The sequence below is a fragment of the Mangifera indica genome, chromosome 6, assembly GCF_011075055.1.
Source record: "Mangifera indica cultivar Alphonso chromosome 6, CATAS_Mindica_2.1, whole genome shotgun sequence".
Taxonomy (NCBI): Eukaryota; Viridiplantae; Streptophyta; class Magnoliopsida; order Sapindales; family Anacardiaceae; genus Mangifera; species Mangifera indica.
In genome coordinates this window covers 4,097,553-4,122,010 of record NC_058142.1, presented here as the reverse complement: position 1 = coordinate 4,122,010, position 24,458 = coordinate 4,097,553, and the positions used below count along the sequence as shown (strand labels likewise).

General features: G+C 33.4%; 3 protein-coding genes across 5 annotated transcripts; 1 reads left to right on the top strand and 2 right to left on the bottom strand.

Annotated features, from left to right (window-relative positions):
- On the bottom strand, positions 1 to 607 carry LOC123219824 (wound-induced protein 1-like). The gene has a single exon (XM_044641819.1). The coding sequence runs from the start codon at positions 551 to 553 to the stop codon at positions 74 to 76; it is 480 nt and encodes a 159-aa protein (XP_044497754.1). The 5' UTR covers positions 554 to 607; the 3' UTR covers positions 1 to 73.
- A 3,536-nt stretch (positions 608 to 4,143) lies between these two features.
- Positions 4,144 to 7,903, top strand: LOC123218023. 3 transcript variants are annotated; one of them, XM_044639184.1, is made up of 7 exons: positions 4,144 to 4,561; positions 5,010 to 5,170; positions 5,649 to 5,860; positions 6,283 to 6,537; positions 6,664 to 6,750; positions 6,999 to 7,171; positions 7,525 to 7,903. In XM_044639184.1, exons 1-7 carry the CDS (start codon positions 4,200 to 4,202, stop codon positions 7,634 to 7,636), a joined length of 1,362 nt encoding a protein of 453 aa, XP_044495119.1. In that variant the 5' UTR covers positions 4,144 to 4,199; the 3' UTR covers positions 7,637 to 7,903. The 3 variants fall into 3 exon arrangements, with proteins under 3 accessions (XP_044495119.1, XP_044495117.1, XP_044495120.1); XM_044639182.1 differs by having other exon boundaries at positions 6,271 to 6,537; XM_044639185.1 differs by lacking the exon at positions 6,283 to 6,537.
- Positions 7,904 to 8,799: 896 nt separating this feature from the next.
- Positions 8,800 to 22,855, bottom strand: LOC123218695 (E3 ubiquitin-protein ligase listerin). The gene is made up of 17 exons (XM_044640246.1): positions 22,647 to 22,855; positions 22,432 to 22,549; positions 22,078 to 22,140; positions 21,380 to 21,457; positions 20,623 to 20,714; positions 19,800 to 19,902; positions 18,614 to 18,766; positions 17,514 to 18,172; positions 16,908 to 17,400; positions 15,930 to 16,456; positions 14,603 to 15,329; positions 12,911 to 13,598; positions 11,393 to 12,426; positions 10,822 to 11,280; positions 10,368 to 10,598; positions 9,581 to 10,128; positions 8,800 to 9,012 (listed from the first exon to the last, which is right to left on the bottom strand). Exons 1-16 carry the CDS (start codon positions 22,700 to 22,702, stop codon positions 9,901 to 9,903), a joined length of 5,709 nt encoding a protein of 1,902 aa, XP_044496181.1. The 5' UTR covers positions 22,703 to 22,855; the 3' UTR covers positions 8,800 to 9,012; positions 9,581 to 9,900.
- Between the last annotated feature and the right edge of the window lie 1,603 nt (positions 22,856 to 24,458).

The window sequence follows — 24,458 nt, the reverse complement described above, 5'->3', positions numbered from 1 at the left end:
TAACACAAGTACAATATTATATAAAATAGTCCAGGATTTTGATTACAATATCACTGCCTTCAGATTTATTAACTTAAAGTGCCAACACAAGACCAGGCACAGATTTATCATCACAAAGCTTGCTTTGCCAGACGCTTTGGTAACTACATATGCTCAAATCCGGGGATGCCCCTGTGTCGCCAAAACGAGCGACTGTAACCCAAGTGTTGAAGTATTCTCTTACCTGAGAAATTATCCCATCACTTACAGTCCATGCATGCACCCAACAAACCGAGAGTTCTTTGTTATAGCCCTCGACGATGACCGTTGATCCGAAGGCAACTATGGAGTGAGGCACGAAAATGAAACAACTGTCGTCTGACGATGATCCAGTGAGTATGCGCATCAAATGCTGGTGGCTCGGAGGGCCGTGGAACCACCACTCAAGATCAGGAGTTAACAAGCGATGCACGGTATCAACATCACGAGCGTTCAAGGCATCGTATAGGGTTGTGACTAGCCTTTTGTTTATTTCTTCTAGCTCCAGACGCTTCTCCAGTGCTGAAATACACATCAAATGATGTTGTTTTAAAAGAATACTTTGTGTTTAGGGTAATGGAGGAAGAGTATTGAAGTTTTCCTGCAAATGAATGTGGATTTGAAGGGTTTATATAGAGAAAGAGATTTTGGTTATTGGTGGGTTGAGTTGCTTGTTTTGTGTGGGGATGAGTCAGCCGCAGCCACTAATTACGATATTTCCACTCTTCGAGCCTATTATTGTTCATAGTTAATTAGGTCAAATAATTAAATGGATCTCCCTGGATACTTATATTAGGTTATGAGTGAATATCTGAGTTTAGTTTGCTTCTCTTCAGTTTAGTGACAAATGAGACAGCAGCTGCCCATTGAAATTCTTTAGCATTATCATGTTGATTACATGACCTAATAGAAGACTAGAGTTAATTAAATAATCATATTATCCACCATATAACATGATTAAATATAATTCAAAGTTCGAAATGAGAATAATAAAGACAAAAAAAAAATTTACTTCCACAGTTGTGTTATTATTTTATAGTGGATAAAAGAAAACACCATATGACTAACAGAAGAGCTTTGAAAAGTTTAGTTGTTGGACGGTTTCTTTCTCTTTTTCTCCTTCTCTCCCTTCTTACTTTTGTGATAATTTTTTATAATAAGTATTCTGAATTCAAACATAATTAAGAGATTTATTTGTACAAAGTTGGATAATTGTATTGGCAACGTGATCTCTGAGAAATCTTATAGATGCTAAAGGTATATGCTATCATGCAGAATTCCTTATCTCTAAGTAATAGAATTTTTTCTGTCAGCTCTAGGCCATCGCTAGATGGAGAGTAAATGTTCGATCATTTTTTCTATAATTCTTATTTTCTATAATTTGCTACTAAGAAATCGTATCTTAAATGTTATATCTAATGTTAATAATAGAAAAATTAACAAAAACAAGTGTTGCCATTCCTAATTAATGTGGTGGTGTCATGCCTACAATTACGTGTCCAAGAAGAATCATTCTAATGTCTATGCATCTTTAATAAGATAAATTATTAATTAATAAAACTATATATATAATTTTATACACAAATAATAACGTGTTATTCTGTGATTAAATATTATTTTATTTTTAATTTTTATCTATTTAATCATATAGGGACACAATATTATTTATGTACAAAAATTATGTATATAATACTACTAATTATTAATTGAGTAAATTACATTTCCTCACCCAGCGTTTGCCTTTAAATCCTTTTCCACCCTTAAATAACATAGATAACATTTTTTCACTTAAAACCAAACTCTGATTGAAAAAATACTAACAAAGCAAGAGCAAAATATAAATTTTATCATCCATTTATTTGAAAAAAAAAATAAAAAATAACTCTTCCACATATAGACGTAAATATTTTCAATATGATATTCAACTCTTAAAAAGTTTAAAAGCTCACAATCAATCCCTAAAATATTTTGGCAACCCTAGTTGGCGTCACTTTTTTTGAAAATTATCATATTTGTTTCATATATTTTAAAAATACTATATGATTCCAATAATCTGTAATATAACGTTTATACTTCTAATTTGTTATATTCTATTCTTTGAGCGTATAATTGTCATTTTTGAAACTAATAATAAGATATTAAATTTTAAATTTCAAGAAACCCTAAAAAAAAATTATTAACACTTATAATATTTTAAAAAATTACATACATATAATTATACATTATTAAAATTCATATCTATGTAATTTAGGTATTTAAAAGATTTATTTTTATTTTTCTTTATTTTAAAATTATATTGTAATTTAAAAGAATCCTTGAATCAATGTTCGTATAAATGCCGGAAGTAACTTCCGGCATTTAAATTCTAAATCACAATGTTGAAATTTAAGTAAAAGTATGAAAATGAGATTTTCTAAAATTTTTAGGGTTTGCTTGTGATTTTGCTTTGCATACAGCACTAGGGTTAGTATGGAAGGGGGACAAGGTATTTAATTTTGGGTTGTGGTTATATCCATGTAACCCTCAAAGAGTTAAACAATTTTATACACCCCTTAATTTTGGTCATTTTAATTAATAGCCCAACCTTAAATAAATTTCTTTGTGCTTTCACAATTTTGTAACTGGAATCCCAAAAAAAAAAAAAACATTTTCTTAAGGGAAAAGGACTATTTCCCACCCAAGTTTTAGCCCAATTTCAAAGTCATACTCATAGGAGATGAAAAGCCCAAACTTCCACCTATGACCAAACTGTTGTTCAAATTTTCAGTTACAAACAAAGGTAAAATCGTTATTTTACCTATAAACTTTAAAACTTTAAAATTTATCATTTTCCCCATCTAGGTTTTACAAACTAACACTTCAACTCATCCTCTAAGTTTGAAAAGTTTAGATTTCACCCCTAGGGTTTTCTTCCTTCTCTGGCCACCATCGACGGCCGACGCTTTCCACCGATCTCCCTTCTTCGACTACAAAGGACAAACCTTCGTCACCCAAATTTGGACTACGAAGCCTTGTCCAGATTTGAAAGAACAGATGAAGGACGATGAAGTGTCTAGACAATGCAATGAAGTGTCATCCTTTGTCATCTGGGTTGTGCGACGAAGAGATCTTTGTCTTTTTATCGCATCATGCGACGAAAAGATGAAGATCTCTTTATCGCACCGAGAGAAGGAGGAGGTCAAAATGATGCCGAAATATAAAGTTGAAGAGTGGGGTGAAACTGCTATTTTTGAAAGTTAGGAGGGGTGGTTGAGTTTTAAAAAAAATGGAAACCCTAGATTTGGAGGTGAAAATGTTACTTTTAAAAGTTTAAAAACTTTAGGTAAAGGTGAAATATTAGTTTCTAAAACCTTGGTGAAGCGAAAAGTAATAAACTTTATAACTTTTAATATAAATAGTAAAATAACTATTTTACCCCTCTCTTTAATAGAAAAAATTAACAGAAATTTGGTCATGGGTGGAAGTTTGGGTTTTTCATCTCCCGTAGGTGTGGGTTTAAGATTGGGCTAAAAGTTAGGTAGGAAATAGTCTTTTTCCCTTTTCTTAATTGAATTTCCTTGACTTTGCAACATGAAAAAAACACTTAAATTTGAGCAATGTTATATGTATATGTTTTGAATATACAAAATAAATGTACAGACAATGTGTTATCATGTGATTGAATATTATTTTATCTTTAATTTAAAATCACTCAATCACATGATGATACATTATCTGTATATCTATTTTATATATTTAAAATATATATAGTTTTATTACTTAAATTTAGGAGTATAATTGAAGTAAATGGATAGTATTTCTTTTTTTTTTTTTAAATATTGATATATATCGTCTTATATTTTTGAGTAACAATGTTGTTACAATTTTTTCCACTATTTATTAATTATTAAAATATATTGTTTTTTTATTTGGAAGTTACAGTTATTTTTTTACTTTTTAAATTAAATTTAAAATTGATACAACTTACGCTTTCTGAAATATTTTTGGATCAAACATGAATCAAGAGCCCAAAAAAGGCTATCCAAATGGGCCAATAAATAATAAGGCTGCAGACCCAATCAAGCAGTAGTAAATTACCACAATGCCCTAAAATTGGAATCTTAATTACCTCTTCATCCACAAAACCTCATAACCCCCAAAACAAAACCAAAGCCAAAAATCCTCTTCTCCAGCTCAGCGCAATGTTGCGGATCATCTCTCGAACTGTGCTTTCCAAGCCCCAGAACTACGCTGTTGTGACATCGTTTGTCAATCCCCATCACCATAACCATTTCTCATCAAAAGCAAAAAACAAGGTAAAGCAGCCGGAAGGCAACAAGAAATCCAAGTCCAAACCCTCCGATGCCTCCGCCGCCGCCGTTCAATCGGAGTCTGCCATGTCATCCGAAGAAATGGAGTTGGCTAAGGCGCGCGCTCGCCGCTTAGCGGAAGATGATCGAGATCCCTCCCTTGATGTGGGCCCCAACAACTGCCCTCTCTTCACTAAAACTCCTACTCTTTCTTTGCTCACGCGCAAAGACACCTGCACTTACTTCAAATTCAGGTATAATGTTTCCTTACTATAACGGTTTATGTTACCGGAAATTCGTTGAAATGAAACGGAAATAAAAAGGAACTCTTTGTTTTCGCTGAAACGTTACCGGGCGTGCATTATAGTTGAACCTCTAATATAATAGATTCTTGTATCATATGAGTCGTCCTACGGTAGTGGGCAAGGTTCCCTCGACAGCTTAACAAATTCTATCACAACATATATTCGTGTTTAGGCTGTTGTGACAAGTATTTATAACACTAATAATTGACTATTGAATTTAATGCGATTGTACTTTAGAAAAGTTGGTATTCAATACCAATTCATGTTTTACAAAGCAAGCCCTTGGCTTTCCTTGTAAATGTAACGAGAATCTGCTAATATTGTCTCTGTTTTGCATCTTGGTATGTAGCATTTTGCAAGCGTAGTACTATTTATTGATTGGATTGTTTATGTGTAGTGAAGAAGAATTGAATGAGGTATTGCCTGAGGGGTTGCCAATGGGGATGTTGGAAGAATTTAAAGAATCAATGAGGAATGCTTTGCTTGTGAGACAAAGTTTTTTGGATCTTCGTGACAATTTCAGGCGAATAGTTGATCCTCCAATGCTGTCTTCTAATGGTATCAAACTACCTGTGTTTTTTAGTTGCTTTTGTTGTTTCTACTATATCGTGTTTTGATAAGGTGATGTCAATTTTGTTAAATGACACATATATCATGTAGCATGTCAAAATTATAATATGTTTGAGCATGAGAGTCACCTGGTTGTAACATGACCTTTAAAAAATAATTATTAAGTTTTAGTAATGTGGAAGTTATATGTTAATGCTGTGCAATTTATTCTTGATTTTAAAATATCATGTTGCTGGTAGTTCATTGTATCATCAAGAACTTTTATTGTTTCTAATGTTTTCTGATGATATCGATCAGATTAATTGTTAGTTCTTTATGATTTAGCTGTTATGAATTGTTTAATAATAACGGAGACATACACCTAAAATCTTAGAAATGTGATAACTATTGGATGGAGAGTTGAGTGTGAGATTATGGTGGGTGATATTGAACAGATTACAGTTACTTTGTTACTTAATTCTCTCAGGTCCAAAAGTTAGAAAGCAGATTGTCTTGGATGGTCCTCGTAGTTGTGGGAAGAGCATTATGCTTGCAATGCTTGTTCATTGGGCTCGTGATGAAGGTTGGCTGGTATTATATGTTCCTAAGGGTTGGGAGTGGACTCATGGTGGATACTTTAATAAAAACCCTCAAACTGGTCTTTGGGACACTCCTCTTCAGGCAGAAAATGTTCTAAAGGCAAGAATTCTTTCCATTATGGTTTGATGAATTGTTAGTCATTTTTTACCAGCCGTTGGTATGTCGCTTCATATTGACTAAACCTAATATTGCTGATAGGTGTTTGCAAATATTCATTCTTTTTATAGTGAACATCAGAAATTACATGTGCAAGTTGCTAGACAATGTCATGATAGATGCATAAGACTAGAAAATTTTGTTTGGAGGCATGTGGTATAAGAAGCCCTGTCCATAATCTTGCACTATTATAAAATATTTATTGAGTTTATGGCTACAATGTCTGTTTGATTTTTTGGATTGTAAGTTATGCTGATAGATGTCACTGCTTTTTTTTAATGGAAACAAATTTAGAAGGATTTCTCTGTTTTTCAGGCATGTCTATGGTTCATTTTGTTTTTGTATTTTCATAGCTGGTTCTACAGGATTTTTTGAAATACAATGAATCCCGCTTAAGAGAATTGCCATGCCAAATACTTGATCCTATTTCATTGGGAGAGGGTGCTGGTATTGGATATATGAAAGGAGTTGACTCCAAGGAAATCCCCGAAGGTTCAACTCTATATGATCTAGTTCAAATGGGAATTCAGCAAACACATGCGGCTGTTAGTGCAGTTGTTCGTTTAAGGAAAGAGTTAGCACTTGTGAAAGATATCCCTGTTCTTATTGCAATTGATCAAGTGAGCACCAGCTCCATATTTCTTAGTTAAAATTGTAGTCAGTTTTCTTTTTCCTCTTTAATATCTCTATTGCAGTTTGCTGTGGCGTTCTGTTTAAATGAATTAATTCATTTCACCTATCTGCAGTATAACAACTGGTTTACATTCAGTGAATATGGAGAGCCAGTCACTATGCATTCTCGTCGACCCGTGCATTCTAGAGAATTGACAATGGTTAGTACCCCTTTTCTTCTTCATAAATTGTTGTGTTTAGGTTAATAATACTTTTTTAGAAGATTTACTGTATTAAATTTAAGCTCTTTTTTTAAAACAATATTAAGATCTTATGGCTATTCAAAACATCTTTAGATGATATGTGTACCTTTATTTTTTGTTTTTCCATCTTCTATGCATTTTTGTCCCTCATCTGTACGATTTCTGTTCACTGTTTTAGGCTTACCGATTTTTTTTTTTCTCAACAGGTGAATGCATTTAGGTCTATGATGCATGATGTAATGATGGTTGGTGCTTTCTCTCACTCAACTGCTGTTGGAAAGCTTCGCAAAGACTTACCAGATGTTCCTGTGGATGCTCGTTATAATTTGCCTCGCTACAGCATTGATGAAGCGGCAGCAGTTTGCCATTACTACCTTAGGTATGTTTAAGGAGTCACAGACTTTTCTAGATTTCAGATTACATAAAAGGGTTGTTGTCTCTCTTTGTTACCATCTTTCTGATCATGCAATTTCTACCATAGATTTATAGTTTAGAAATATCCGTTTAGAACTTAACGTCATTAGGTCATGTCTGATGACATGTTTTGTTAAAGAACATCAGTGGGTATCAAAATTTATGTTATAATTGCCGAATCAATTACTACTGTTTTAGGAAGAATGTTTCTTTTTTTTATGTTGTTTACTACCTAAGGAGTACAAATTCTTACCTCTTCAATAATAATTTGAGGTCTCAGTCAGTATGCATTTATTTTCTTTTTCTCTCCTTGTGCAGACAGAGACTAGTAAGCAGGGAGGTATTCACAGAGGAAAATTGGAAGAAGGTGTACTATATATCCAATGGGAATGGAGTAGAGATGAGATCTTTGGTTCCGATGATGCAATGACAATGATAATGACGATGCTCCTGTTATAATGCATTGAAATGTTGTTCATTTGCTCCCACAACTTTCTCTAATTTCCTTCACCGCTGTGATACCTCTGTGATTATAGATTCTAATATTCGGTTTAATTGTTTGGTTGAGATCATTTTTTTTCAGACGGCTATAGGCCCACGTGAAGCCATGTGCCTTGTTCATTTTGTATTCTCCCTTTCATCGGAAATTTTGATGTAAGATGTTATTTATAATGGATTGATCCTGGAGGTGATAACATGGGGAAATTGTTTACAAATAAATATATGTCATAACATTTAGTGGTATTCTTACCATAAGATAAACCATTTTTTATCCGGTTTTGTTTGCATTGTTGTGATTAACCTTACATAGAATTACTAAAGTCCCCGAAATGTTATTTCAGATTGCCGGATAAACTATATTCACTCATCCTTTAATGATATAAAATACTATGTTCTAGCCCAATAAAGCAAACTTTTCTGAATATGTGAAAGAAAATTATTCTAATAATTTATCTTTAATAATAATATAATAGATAATATAAAAAATAATTTGATTATCACTTTTATTATAATTATTAAAAAATTATAAAAATGATATTAATTTTATTATAATTTTAAATTTATTAATTTTTAAAATTAAAAATACTGTTATTATTTTTAATTAATATAATAAGTAATATGAATAATATTTCGAATAATTATATCAAATAATATTTTAATAAAATATATTTGAATAATTTTTTATTTACATCTAATAAAATACAATAATTAAACATTCTTATAATTTTTTATTAAATATAATAATAATAACTTATATTTAATAATCTTTTAATAATAATTTATATTTAATAACGTCATAACAATCTATCTTTGAGTAATAAAAGATTTCTCAAAACTCTTAGTTATGTCATCCATACCCAGCCATAAAGCAAGGGTGCAAATATGAGCCTTTTTATTCCAGGCCTGAGTTTGGATTTTAAAAATCCAGGCCAAGCCCGATCAGGGTTTCTTAAAAGTTTCCAGAAATCTCTGAATTTAACCGATTTGAAACAATATGGGCCGGCGAAGTTTTTAATAATAGTATTGAATCTATGCATTTTGAACTCAACGAAATTGTAAACCCTTGGTCTTTTACCTAGAGTTACAAACAAATAAAGAAAACGAAATTTCCTTGTATTATTTTAGTTTATAAATTTATAAAAACAATATTACTAAAAAAAATAGGCAAATTAAAGAAAGTAGTTCTGCTCTATAGACAACCTTAAATATTGATTTCAGGAACCCTCTTTACCTCGACTGCTTTACACAATTTTGTCATGCTTTCTTGATCAAGCTCTGTATATCACAAAACAGCTATTGCACTGCCTGAATTAGAAGAAAAAATACCGAACAAATGATTAGATTATCAGCAAATGAATCAATTGGGAAATGCCAAAATATAAAACATAACTTCGTGTTTTGCAAACAGGCACCGAAAGGTTTAGTGTCAAGGATCTCATGCACACGTGAGGTTTGCTATATCAGAATAATCTTTTTTGCATAATCCGCAACCAAACAAAATCAATGCTACATATCCAGAAAGAAACAACACAACACCAGAAGACTGGTGACAGCCCTCCAATGACAAGACTGAAGGGCATGAGGAATGGCAATTTGCAATATTAATTTGGATATCCCAGTAACAGTAGAAATGATTAACTTTAAAGAGTAAAGAAATTAAAAATTAAGGTTCCATGATCTCAAAACAAACATTTAACACCAAACAGAAGAACTATGTACTTGGAGCTGTGCCCAATTCTCTTAACTTCCCCTGAGATCAAAAGATAAAACCAAGAATCTGAAACACGCACGTATAACCAAATTTTATAAAATTTGATGGAACAAAAATAGCCTTTGCAATGTTAGCTAAATACACAGGGTAGTGAGAGCTTACCTAGTGGCAGGCATAGTTTATGCTCCCAGAGAAAAGCTTCAAAATCATACTAAAGAGGCTGCACAATACATAAAGCATAAACTTGCGTTCAGGGAGCAGAGGCAGAGGGTAGAGAGGAAAACAATTCTGCACTTAGATGTGCAGTCCAGGCCTTTAATTGGAACCACTTCCTATGTCTTTCACACAGGAACTGCAGCCTCATCCTCTATATGCAGTATAGAGTTGGCTTTCATTTTGTGGAAGTCAGATATTTTGTTTACATGAAGTCAATTGCAACCAGAAACTCAGTATCCACAATCACATGGAAATTGACTTTTACGTCAGAATGGAGACTGGCACAACGGGCATGATGATTTATGAGAAGTTGAGAACCACTTGTACAAGCAAGCTGCATGGAACTTGTGTTTACATGTCTTGCAAGCAAGACGAGGAAGACCATGGTTCACAGTGTGGATGACACTGTAACAAATAGGGCACTCTTCAACACCTTCAAATTCCTTATCAAAATTATGCTTCCATATTCGTATAGCTTCAGCTAAAGCTCCATTCTGCATCACAAGTGAAGGAAATTTACTTATTTCCTATTCCAGATGTCCTCTAAACGAATACTATTTATGCCAATTTTGGCTTCTTTTCACCCCCTAAGCCAATCTCTTGGGGTTTCACATATAAGGAAATCCCCATCTAGAGGTCTATGTTTTAGTGTATATCATTGAATGATTAAATCATCCACCAGATGTAAGATGAAGAAACAAAAAGCAACAGAGAAATAAGCTATAGAAAGTACCTGATTCCGAACAAACAACATCATCGACATTAGCCACTTCCTCTGCTTCACTTCACTAATACCTAGGCTTCTCATGCAATCAACATCGACTGGTCGTAAGGGGTAGGAAGCAGGAAGACGAATAACTAGATCCATTTTAGTCTCATCTTTTGTGTAGGTGGCAACAACTTCATTTGCTGATTTACTTACAGTAAGTGAAAAATTTTCATCAGCAATATTGGCTTTCTTGATCTGCAATAAACAATTCAGTCAGCTTCAAAAAGCCTGATTTGAATTAAAAAAGATAAATTTCCAATTTTTTTCATAGAATCAAGTCAGTCACATTCACAACACAAGTATCAGTTAACTAGACAGAGAATATAGGTTAACAATTCTAAGATCAATTAATTTGCTGAGGCAAAGTTTGTAAATAAGCAGTGAACTAAAATTAACTACCGTTCTGGTCCTCACGCACCTGAGATAATTCATTAGCAATCAAAGGAGGGCTGCACCATGTTCTGGTGAAGGATTCAACCAAAGATGATGTGGAGCGGTCACGTAAATCACTAAACCATCCACGAACATAAGCAGGAAGAACACAAAGAATCAAACCATATAATGCTCCAGCAAGCGGAGCCAGTTTCAATGATTCAACAGGCCAAAGTGATTCAATGGAAAACAATAAAGAACCTGTTGTGATAGCACGTTTTGTAGCACTTGCAGCTGCTGAAGCCTCAGGAGGAAGATCCCCATCTTTCTTTTTCAGACCTTGTGTCATGCACATTTCCAAAGGAATATGCTGGAAAATGCAATCTAATATCACTGGATTAGCAGAATCTAGAATATACTGGACCAATCTCTCCCTTGAAGCTGCTACTGATGGCAAAGACGACAAGTGAGATAGTACCAAAGACCATGCAAGGTACACATTTATCTGTGTAATTGAAGAGGAGTGCATTAGAGATTAAAAAAAGACAGCCGTTAGATATCTAAAAATTAGTTTAGAAACTAAAGACAAATGATAGTGCAATGAAGAGCAAATTTACCCGCGGTTGGGCATCCAAATCCATGTCTAGAACCTCGTAAGGTAACTTCTCAATCAAACAAGAGATTTCATCCTTCAAGTGTATGTTTTCTTCTGATGGCATATCACGACTGTGTGGATCCTGGTGAGCACTAGAAACCTCATCCAAGCAAAATGCAGCATCTTCACGGAAAATAGCCAATCGAGAAACAGGCTCTGTAGACAAAATAACATATGCAGCAAACTGCAGTGGAGCAATTGGTTTTGAAGAAAACAAAACAGCATACAGGGCACTTATGGCCCCTTTTCTTAGCCCCCAAAACTCAATAGACCTAACTGCTCTTTCTCTGATACATGGTGATGAGTTTAAGACACTTGATGCCACCAATTCCCAAAAAGAAAGATGCTCAAACCGTGATGATACTATAATCAATGCAGCCTCAAGACCGTAAGAACTTGCAATGGCCTCAGAAATGCCAGTGCAGAAGAATATGCGAAGAATACCTTCTTCAATCCGATCTTTAATATGGCCCCATTTTTCTCTTCTCAAGGAGCTTAAATTATCTGAATCTTCAACAGTATAGTTTCCTAAAAGCCCACGACACACAGAAAATGATAGAAGGGCATTTCTAGCATTATTTATAGGAGACGGGTCTGAATTAGAAACAATTTGTTCAAACTTCGTAAGAATAGAATCTGAATTGTTAGAAATAGAGCTGTCAGCATCAGTATCATTCACATTTTCAGTGAACTCCTCCATCATCACAACTGCTGACTGAATCCAACAACTCGAGTGCGAGAGCAAAAAGCTCCAATCATCTTCATTAAATTCCTTCCAACAATAACCCACTGAAATAACCATCAGCTCTGATAGTAACCCCTGCACCACTGGAAGCTGATTAGTTACACCAGTTACATTCCTCTGCTTCCTAAATAAATCAAGTAAGAGTGTTCTCTCTGCACTGCTTATACTCCTCTCCAGCTTCAATGGTTCTGTTCCCTGCAGTCTACTCAGAGGATAGCATGAAATAACCAACTGAAACCATTCTTCCATATCTACAAGAAATCAAAATGTGGTGTCAGTGAAATTAATATAATACCATCTTTAAGTGAAATTAACAGTTAACATAAACAGTGACATAAAGACATGACATTGAAGAAGGTAAAGATAACGACCTGGGGATACTTTGTAAAAGAGTTCATATTCTAGCTTCTTTGTTGGCATTGATTACAAAGCAATCTGAAGGAATTTCTTTTCTCTTTATTCAAAGGTATTAGACAGTCCTAGGGTTTTAAATTTTTTTATTTATTGTCCTCTTTGAGGCATGTCTTCTAAATAAATTGTTGATAATTTATAATTCATTGAATTCTGGCTTTATTCTTAGAACTAAAATTTTATTTCTCATAAAATTTTTCAGTGTCCAATTTAAAAAGAAAGAAAAAGAAGAAAAAAAAAAAAAAGAGAAAGAGAAGAAAAACAACCAAACACATGTATTGTCAGCAGATAACTTCATACCATCTAAAAACAAATAGCATTTACCTTCTCCAGTCTGCCATGAAATTAAAGGAGGGAATACTAGAGTTCTGTTGAGCCAGCTTTTGATGGTATCCAGAATCTGATTTCCTTCAGAAGTATCAGAATCAACATCTATAGTACGTTCACCTGAACTGATGCTTCGTATAAGAACACTCATGATTGGAGGAAGAATCCTCAAACAATTCATATTGATTGCCTCCCCAATAAAAATCTTATCGGCAAGCAGTTCAAACAGAGTCATAGCTTTCTCTCTTTGCCAAATATTATCCCTAAACACAATGATAAGCAAGGATACAAGAGCTCTCAGGAAGGGTTCTTCAATTTCCACTTTATCATCTAAGGCATGCCAGAGATTAAGCTGACCCTGTGAACCATTTCCTCCTTGAACAAGGGCACCATCAAGTAAAATGTGAAAGACAGAATCTAAGAAGTTCTCATGAGAAACATATTTATCGCTCTTGGCATATGCACTCAGTACAGGTAAGAAAGAAGTTAGAGCACTGCCTCCAGGCCATTCCCATGTGCATAATAATTCAGAGGCAAGCCAGGCTCGAGAAGTAATTCCGTTATTTGTTGTTTCCTCAGGTACAGATGGGAAATCATTTGCAGCATAACCAGCAACAACTTTATCGAGCCCAATTTTTGAGATAAGCTTGTCAATTAAGGAAACAAATTTGTGATGCCCAGATGCCTGCACCCAAATTATTTGCAGTATGAGTACATGGAGCTCTTAAATCTTATATATGAAAGACTGGACTCAATTTATATAGTTTACAAAACTATGCAACTGTACCAACTTTCATGAACACAGATATTTATTTCAAGACAACACAAAGTTTGAGGAATCAGGATCCATTTCATAAAGAAGCATAAAAATTATAACGGTGTGGTTCTTTTTCCAAACCAATGTAGAAGAGCAGGATTATTATTTATTGCAATCACATGCCATTGCACCAATCCCTGAGAACACACCTTAAAATTTAAAATTCACTAATAATGAAGTTAAGAGCCCCAAATACAATCAAATACCATATTTTCTAACTTAGCAGAGCATTGCATTTTTTTTACCAACATTAAGCCAATTATTCTTGTTTCATGCAGTCTTGGTGCTTAACATGTAAGGGTCTCGAAAAAAGACTTTGCATAAGGGCAGAACACAGCAGAATTTTATTTATTTATCTATTCATTTATTTATTGTTTGCATACAAAGAAAACAAACAGATGTAGATTGAATGACTATCAATGATGTAAAGCAATCAGAAGGCCTAGAATCATGACAGGATAACCCGAATACAGTTAGCAGAACAGACTAAACAGAAAACAGAAAAATTGTCTTTTAAGTAGAAACAATTCGGTACAGATTAACTAGAGCATATAGAAGACATTCTGCTGCTTAAAGAGTTTCACAGGGACAAAATCAAGTTTATGGGAAGCCATCAAAACTGACCATCCCAGTTCAAATAAGAAAATGAAAATAAAGCTATAAAATAAAAAGCAGGGCTATTATGTTTTACAGCATCCGAAGCCAGATCCCTAATTTAATGTAAATTTTTATGTTCCTGATGTTTGGGTGACAAATTAGAAAATGTTGTTAATCAGATGCATAAAGACATAGCACAGTAATTAACATTAAAACTAGACAATTTAATATCAGAAAAAATTAATACTAAACTTAAAGGATGAGATGTTACTCACATATTTATTGATGGGAACATTTTCACTATTTAAGGTAGGCATGCTGAAATTTGGAGTGATCCATAAAGGCCACATGTCTCCCTTGCTCATAAGCTGGTCTAACAAATTTTGTTCTAGATATTGATTATGACCAAGACATTCAAGTACTTCAATCATCCATGTGTAGCAGAAAGACACAATTTCATCTGTCTTTAGAGTATTATCTTTGAAAACAGCAATTCTAATAGAGTGAACCAAGATACTTCCTAATCTCTTCTGGTTGTCAATGCTGAGACTTCCCCATAACTGGCCGTTTATGTTAGAATGAGAAGCATTTACAGATTCGCATAATTTCAACCGTGCCTTGATTTTCTTCTTTAATTCATCATCAAGTGTATCCTCTAGAGCCATAACCATGCTGCACTCCCAGTTAATTATAAATACAGCAGCTGAAATACTTGATACTAGCTCTATTTCATCATTCAGTGTCTTTAAGCTGAATAAGGTACCATTTAGTATGTCCATAGCAAATTGAGCCATTTCAATCAAGTTCACAGAATTTTCGACTTCCATGGTAAAATCATTAACTTCAGTAGTAAGTAAAGAGCTTGCCTCTCTAACCCAAGTGAAAGGGGACACCCGAAGAAAAGTGAGTAACTTTTTCAAAATTTCCTTGAATATAATAATCAATGCATTTCTTGAGACAAAAGAAAATTGATTGCCCACTGCTGTGCCACCAAGAAGGGCACTGCAATTTACATAAAATAAGACTTCATCATTAACAAATAAATAATTTAGACAAGTGAAGATCATATATATATAAAAGCAGGAAACAATCCACTGAATTATGCAATTATATGCTTGCATGGTAAAGGGATATAGAACTTATTTTAATGCGTTCCATTATAGACAACAAGTGACTCCATGTACATTCAACTTATTAGTTATATAGATAAACGATTTGTTTCAATGTTATCAAAGTTAACCCTAGAAAAGAAGGAACATGTTAACAGACAATTAAAATAAAATCTACAACTGATGCAGTATGGACATATTTCTGGGAGCTATGGATTTCCTCGAAAGCAATGTATTGGACCACTGCTGACATGCTTGACAAAAATGAGCAATTGGCTAGCATCACATCATGCATAGTTGAAGTGGAGATGCACCAAACTGGTACTGTGAGTAACATTTAATATAGAATTTGAGAGTTGAACATGACAGCACATATCACAGTGTGGAAATGATGAGAATGAACTTAATAGTGCCTATAAAGTATTGAATAAGTATTGATTACATCTCTCTGTGTTTGTTATGATGAAAGTGTTTCAAGATTCTATAAACATACCGCATGAACTGTGCGTCAGAAGTTCCAAAAGGGGGCAATGAACATGCAATAGCGACAGAAATAGATTCTAGAAGCTCGTGATGCCAATGGTCTGGCTGAGAGCCTTGCCAACAACTGGAATGGTTTCCTACTTTCCTCTTTGTAATTTCATCTCTTACTTTCTCTAAGAGCATTGCTAATACAATTAAACGGTTAGAGTCTACGGAGCCAGCCCCAGATCCAAAATGTTTGGAATTAGCAGCATAAGAAATTACAGCCTGCCACTGCTCATGGAAACATTCATCATCAAGCAATGTAAGCAACAGATCTAATCGAACACTTGTTGAGTAATTATTCTCATGCAAACACCAAGGAACAAATGTTTCCTTAAAAACTTGCATAAAATGCCCAGGATCCAACTCTCTGTCTCTATCATCAGAAAGAATACTAGTACCATCTTCATTTTCAATAAAAAGTTCTCTGACAATCTTTCGGGCTCCAAATACTGATATTGAAACTGCTAGAAGTCTTACACCATCTACCGAATCCTGATACCAAGAAGATAAGTAGAAGAAGGAGTAATAAAGTGAGCACATACTAAAAATGCATCACAAGTGTATAGAAAGTAATCCCTAAAACAACATAATAGGATCAGATATAATTCCAGAAGAACAATTTTTTTACTTCATCCTATGTACTTCCAGACTCTAACACCATAATAATTATTATTATCATCTTGGTTTTTTTGTTTGGGAGAAAGGGCAGGGAAGGGGCCTCCCAGAACACATTCAATTTACAGGTTTATAAAATGTCTGCCAGAATGCCATGTGGAGGATGAGAGCAAGGGGGCCATCTTTAAGGTGTCCATTAAACAAACAAACAGGAGGTAAAACCCATATTCTGAAAAGGAAATAAATATGTTGGAGCTAAAATCAATATGAAGGTATATATTCGAGGAACCTATGGAATAAAATGATAAAGCTTAGACTAAAAACTTACCAGTGATCTTATCAATGGGAAAGACTTGGCCAACATTGGTCCCACTAAATAATACACAGGCCAAGCTTCACCTTTCTTCATTGCATGTTGCTCTAGCAGCAATAGAAATGTTATGATCTGCTCTATATTCCCTGTAGGTCTTTCTGTGTTTTTTCCTGGCTTAAACACCTCCAGGCAGTCATCCTGAAATGCCACGCAGAAAGATGAGAGCAGATTATGTTCCAGCAGATACATGCCTGAGAGAATTCCTATAATGCATTTTCCCAACTCGTGAGTGTAACTCATTGGATGCTTTATATTCATTGTTTCCACAGTCTTTTTAAGGAAATAAGGATTGTTATCCTCAGACAAATCCACAGACATTCCAGAGATTTCTCTTTTCTCATCTTTTGAGCCAGTAAAGAGCATGAAATCTTGCCACAGAAGATTCACAACAATATTGTCAATCAGAGAGAGTCGAAATTGCACTACAGAGTCATCACCATCAAAATATCTGGCACCCAAGAAAAGTGAATGATTAGAACTCAAAATAAATAAATAAAACAAAACTGCAGAGGTGGCAAGAAGATAGAGTAGAGTTACAGGGGAAAATCTTAATGACCTCACCTTGATGCATTAAGTATTCCCCAAAGAAAACACTCTTTAAAAGCGTGGAAAAATGCTAGTTGATCTGTGTTTGATGAATGTGGCTGATTCCTTCCAGCCCACAGGCTATGGAAAAAATCTTGCAAGAATTTATCAACGACTACTGATTTAGGAGGCAGAATGTCCAAGAATAGGACCAAAGCTGGATATGAAACTTGCTGAGACCCAAAGCACCCATTCCTAAGAAAATTCCACAACCGATTTAGTACAATCTTTTGAACATTCAACAAAGTCCAACTGTCTGGGAATCTCTTAGAAAATAGTAAAACCATATCCCACATTGAAGAATGACAAATAGGATCCTTTTCCTGGAAAACACCAAGTATTGATGGTGCAATAACTTTCATATTCCCTTCATTGAAAACCTGAGGAGTATTTTTAACAAAACTCCTTAAAACAGAATATGTAGCTGATCGTATTGCAGGGCTTTGGGACTTCAGAAAGTCTAGAAAGCATTTATGAGCTGAGAACAACTTTTCAGCAAAGGAAACAGCAGTCACCCTAGCCTTAGAACCATGTTTTGATTCAGCAGAAATGTTTTCAAAACCAGGTCTTCCTATTTGTTCACACACTAAAACATCAAGAAGTGTGGCCAGTGCCAGCAGTGAAGAAGATATCACCTGCTTTCCAAGCAATAGAATACACAAACTCATGACTTGATTAAATGAAATTACAAATTACATGGGAAATCATAGACATGACAATTGTCAATTTAGTAAACACATTTGAAAGCATTCCGATTATTATTTAATGAGCAATACTATATATACTCACTTTGAGTATACAAATAGGTACACACTTATATGTATCATTACGTAATTGGTTGTTACTTTATTTTTAATTTAACTTCACCCAATCACATGATAACACATATAAGTGTGTACCAATTTGTGTACTCAAAGTGAGTACACATAGTTTTATTGTTATTTAATAGGCAAACCAGGAAAAAGGCCTTGCTTGAAAAATAGAATTTCCTGACACAGATTGCTATTCTATTCTCTTAACGTAAAAAAGGTTAAAAAAAATATTTATATTATCAATGGAAGACCCTGAATACAAACCTGCTGGTGCATCTCTTCTAACTCATCCAATGCAACAGCTTTATCAGACAAATTTTTTGGTGTAAGCTTCAGGTTTTCTTCCAAATACATGAACACATCATTTGTGCATAAAGCCAACGCATCTAATCTCTTTTCTTGTGCTGGAAAGGCTGCCTATCAATAACCACCAAACAGGGAGATCAAAATGAAGAACCAAGTTGACAAAATACAACAGCACAGGAACCAGGATACATGGAAGTTTATTTGACATGGGAATGGGATTTTACATATCATAAATTGTAAAAATATTTTAAGAAGAATGAAATTACTTTGTATTGGTCCATATGCACCATATATATACTCTCCAAACCCTTTTTTCTAACTACACTATTAATTACTTGGAATAAGGGGTGTGGACAGTATTATTAAGGAGCTTATAACCCCACCCAATTACTTTATGAACATCAAAACTATCCATAAATTGATCTCAGACCACTGTGACAGTAGCAAAGATAAAATGAGCACAGCCTCTGACTTATTTGTTCTGGACACTTTTATTTCCAACAGACTATGTTCACAGATGATCTATTGCCTACTTCTAGCTTTACTCAAAGTATCTAATGCCTTGCCAAATTTTCCCATATCCGATATCCCTGCACCCTAGTCTTTATTTTTATATAATATATTTTTAATACTTGTAGAAATGTAAGGTCACTATATTTTGATGAAAGTTTCTTTTTTTTTTTTTTTCAGATATACCATGTAATGACTATAAAAGCCAGATTCTATAATTGCTACAAGGCTGGATTTCTTACACTATTAGGAATATTGCAAATTTTGCTTTGGCTCACAATAATGGAGAGGATTTTCTCCTAAGAGCTCAACTCTTATTATTGCTCTTTGGGTGCCTATTGCACCTAGAGTTTCATATATCCACATCTAATAATCCAATGGCAAAGGACAAAAATGATCTTAATCTTTATGCATATTTTGAAAACACACACAAACACATAATCTGATTACAATTTCTGTACTGGCTTCTGCAGTCAATATTGTACCAGAATTTCTAATGCAGAAAAAATGTTTTGCTATGCAGTATCCAAAATGAAAAAAATAAATGCTTTACTCTTTCATACAAAATTAATTACAGTATTTTCTCAGCTGCAATGTCTTAATATTCTGCAGCAGAAGAAAGCAATCATCAGACCTGTAAAGAACGCTTCGCAGCTTGAGAAACTTCAGAATTTGAATCAAACTGAGAAAACCACCATGGTCCCATGAAAGATTTCAAATGTGGAGCTAAATCCCTCCTAAGAAAATATACAAGAATTTTAGTGAGAAAATTCTTGGCATAGATAAGCATGCCAAAGCAACAAAACAGGAGATTTTTTAGAGGTTAAATTCAACAAAACAAGCTTGCACATCCATATATGATACAGAAACACTTACAATAAACTTTTAGGCCTAAGAAGACTAAAATCTTATAACTAGCAGAACTAGGGAGTAATTACATAAATTATTCTATATTTCAAGATAAAATATTGACTCCAAAATAGATACTTCTTACGACAAAAAGTTAGAGAAAAATGATATTAAGAAATTCAATCAAATACATTTTTTTCCTTATTTTAATACAAATTCTTTCTATGATTGTTTTGATTTATTTTCCTTCAATATTTGCTTTAGTTTAAAAAAGGTGGATTAGTTTCCTGTAAATACAGTTATAACTCCATTAGTTTCAGAAGGCTGTCAATAAAAGTATCAATAGTTTTATTTTATTCTCAGAGATTCTGCATTAGTTCTCTTGTTTCATTTTGTGTTTTGACATTTCAGTCATCCAACAAGCCAAAATATTCTAAAAAAAAGTAGGACTAGTACAAGAGCAAAGTTTTTTTTTTTTTTTGTTTTTTAGAAAATAAATACCATAAAATTAAGAACACCTTTTGCATAAAGATGTCAATTTTCCAAAGATTGTATCATATTAAAGGAAAAAGAATATTAGCTTGCATAATGCAACAATCTAGTCATACCCAACAGCAATAACAAGATTGGTCATGGTCTCATGAGTTGCTCGCCGAACGTCTCTATTATAGTCTAACAACAGCCTCTTGTATTCAAATGCCTACAAGACAGGGGGTTATACCAAAATATTATAATAATAGCAAAAATACCAAGATTCAATAATAAAATGGACTTAATTAAGCATAACTGTGTAGCAATAGAAACTGTAATTCAATATTTCTTTGAGTAAATTTTCATCAATTGAAACATAAATACAAAACAGTAGCAACTAAATTTAAAATAATTACTTGATGATCAGAGTAACATAAAGGTCCAACTACTGTCAAAAGATTTCTAATGAAGCAATGGGTATTAAATCAAACTTTGAGAAACGTATTAAACATCAAAAAGCAAAAGACATGCATAGCTTATTTCTCTATCTCTCTCTCTCTCTCATTAGTTTCATAATTACATAATAGCACTAAACCTTGAGAATGCATAGCTTCTCTCCCTATTCCCTTAAAACTTCCTCTAGTTCATATCTCCTCCAATGTTCACCATACAGTAACTTCAATACGTTAAGAGGCATGTTGATTGTTAATTGTAATATACATCACCATGTATAAGAATTAAACTAGGGGACAAAATTAAAGTAAAGAAGAAAGATGAGAAAATGACCATCTAAACAACTATTTCTATCACAGCAAAGGCAGAAGAGTAAAGTGTTTCAGTTATCATATTCTTGTATAAACAACATCCACATAAAAGCAAACAAACACAGCATACCCATTGTGGAATAATCGGTACTACATCATTTCCAGACTTTCCCTTGAGCAGCACAGATAGAGATGTCAAAGCTTTAAGCTGTAAACCAACAACCACAGCCATGTTATCAAAAATCACAGATAACTTGTCTTTAAGCGACACATTATAGGACGTAGCCTTAATGATATCATTATATAATATTTTGAATCATTTTACAAAAATATAATTTAACAAAGAGTAGTGTTATGTGCACAACTTTGTGCATAAACAACAATATGTCATCATGCGATTAGATAATTAAAAATTAAAGATAAAACAACACTCAATCACATGGTGACACGTCATTGTTTGTACACATAGTTTTATCCTTTAACAAATAATCAATTTTAAGGATTTAGCTGCTAATGAAAATTCACACCCCATAGGAAATGCCAATACGCCACTATTGATAGCAAAGAAAGTAGGTGATTGGACAAGTTCAAAAACACCAACTAACACCTAAGCAGACTGAATTTAAACTCTTGAAAATTCTACTATGTTATTGTTAATATTCCATTCTGACAAACTGAGACAGATTGAAGGTATTTACATCACCTAAACAAGCTTATGCCTCAAAATCTAACTGCAAATAAAGTAAGAATGTATGAAGAAACACACCAACCACTAAGTTATTACAGTCATGGAGGAGTCAAGACAGAGTTCACACAACATATTATTACCTTGGTGGTAGGGTCCTTCCTAGCAAGCCTCTTCAAGTGCTGTGCCACTTCACTATCTATTTCCTGCCAATTCAAAAAACATGATCAAAATTTAGCTTATTTATTACAAACATTCAAAAATTACAAGCTTGTTCAAATCATTCTTAGTTACATATTTTAATTTTGGTTCAATATACACCACAATCTCGCAATATGAATGTGCCAAATTTTGTTTATTCAGTACAAACATACAAAAATTACAAGCATGTCCAATTCATTCTTAGTTACATGATCTAATTTCGATTCAATATACACAGCAACGAGCACGATATGAACTAAACATGAAAGAGAAGCATCAAAATTAACAAAAATTACCAAATAGGGGCTGGAGTCTTCGGTAGCGAGAGAATGATCCAAGCGAGAATTGCCGACATAGCCGCCGAATCCGACGGCGACCGGAGTTGAACCAGACGGCAATAGCGAGGCAGCGAGACTAATTAAAATAACAACAATAACAAAAATTAGAGAGACGAAACTTCAAAGAAAAATTGATTAATGCGTGACAAGTAACAAGAAATGAAACATTTTACCTGCTGCTAGAAGGACGAGCTTTGGTTCTACCTCCTTCTCCTTTCTGTTTCCCCATACTGTTTTTCTCTCTAAAAACGAAACCGCTTTGTTCAAACACAGCCCGTCAGAGGGAGCGAGTTTTCTGAGAAATTGAATCGCAGGCGTAGGTAGACTGAACAGGGAAGCCTACTATTGCTTTTCCAGTTAAGTTTAATGTAAGACTTGAAAAACAATCAACCATAAACCAAATAGGAGCCATATAAATACACTGAGGGGTAATTTTGTCATTGGATATTTCGAACTTCCAAAATTCCTGCTTGCCACCGTGGGATATAAAACACAACCTAATCTTTCTTATCAGCAAATTGAGTAATAATTTATTTGAAATATTATTTAGTCTAAATTAATATTTTGTTTGATAATATTAACATGTATAAATAATTATTAAATTTAGTTGATATTATTTACTTAAATGTTTTTAATGAAATTATTAGTTATATATTAATATTGTATTTAGTTACAATAACATGTTTTAAGTTAAAATATTTTTTTTGGGTATATTTTGTAAAATATTCACAATGTTAATAATATATTAAGATTTTTTTTAAAAAATTAAATAAAATAATTAAAATTCAAGGGACTTAAAAACAATACACCAACTTTTGGGGTGTTAAATGGACATAATCAAAACTTTACAATTGGACGAAAATACATATACATATAAACAACCCTCAAATTTATTTCTAAGTTTTGAATTTCGCATTCTCACACCGTATATTGAAATTGATCGCACGTTTCAAATTTCGTTCCCAAGATCCAACGATTTCGCTTGTTTTCTAGTGACAAAAATGGTTAAAAAAATATTTAATAAATCATTTCTTATCATATTTAATAATTTATAGCCTAAAGATTTAGGAACTTCAATATAAATTTAGGATGTATTGAGTTATAGTTTTCCCAATTATATTTGTGTGAAATAGTTTAAATCTTTTACAATTTTGATGAAATTTGTTTATGCGTTTGTGTTAGAATATATGTAGAATCGAATGATAATAAAATCAGGTTTAAAAATGGTTGATTTAGGATAATTTAATTACTATACATTATTCATAGTCACTATAAAGATAGGTATTTACTATTTTTGAATCCATGCATATCCGTAGGTGTTTTTGGCTAGTTTTCCATACGACATAATTGGAAGTAGTTACGAACTTCCAACCTTATTATTTGTGCATGTCATTTACACTGCTCATTGAGATATTTAACCTCTAATTTAGATTTCATCGAATTATAAACTCTATGCATGTATCCATTCTCAATTATATACCATCTAAATGCACTTTACAAACAATCTTTATTTGAGAATATATCATTCACTTTAAAACATGTTTCATCTTTATGTACTTCTTGGGCATAAGACCTGAATAGCTGATCAAAGAAATGAGGTAATCAATGAAATACACTACCTAAAACATTTTTGAATCAAACCAAAACCAATTAGATAGGTTTTAGTTTTGGTCCTTAAATCTTAGGAACCAATATATTTCTGTTTCAATTTTTTAGCAAGATATGTGAACCTACTTACGCTAAATAAGAAAGGCTCTCATCCTTACCGCCCAAAAAATCATAGTTTTCTCTTGAGAACATAGGAGGTGCAGTAAGACTATCATCGCTGGTGGACATTCTTAGGAGTACTTAGAGAGAGAATAAAACTTTCACAATCCCTCGAGAACAAGAAGCTATGACACCAAATGTGTATGTTATAGACTATAATACCCTTAATTCCCATAGCCTAATCCATTGCCTAACTATTTACAATCTATAAGCTTTTG

Coding starts and splice junctions, on each gene's coding strand:
- LOC123218023 (XM_044639182.1), top strand. CDS start 4,200: ATGTTGCGGATCATCTCTCGAACTGTGCTTTCCAAGCCCCAGAACTAC. Junction 4,562..5,009: donor TGCACTTACTTCAAATTCAG/GTATAATGTTTC, acceptor GTTTATGTGTAG/TGAAGAAGAATTGAATGAGG. Junction 6,538..6,663: donor TTCTTATTGCAATTGATCAA/GTGAGCACCAGC, acceptor ACCTATCTGCAG/TATAACAACTGGTTTACATT.
- LOC123218695 (XM_044640246.1), bottom strand. CDS start 22,702: ATGGGGAAACAGAAAGGAGAAGGAGGTAGAACCAAAGCTCGTCCTTCT. Junction 22,550..22,646: donor GCTCGTCCTTCTAGCAGCAG/GTAAAATGTTTC, acceptor TATTTTAATTAG/TCTCGCTGCCTCGCTATTGC. Junction 18,767..19,799: donor CTGCGAAGCGTTCTTTACAG/GTCTGATGATTG, acceptor GGTTATTGATAG/GCAGCCTTTCCAGCACAAGA.
- LOC123219824 (XM_044641819.1), bottom strand. CDS start 553: ATGTGTATTTCAGCACTGGAGAAGCGTCTGGAGCTAGAAGAAATAAAC.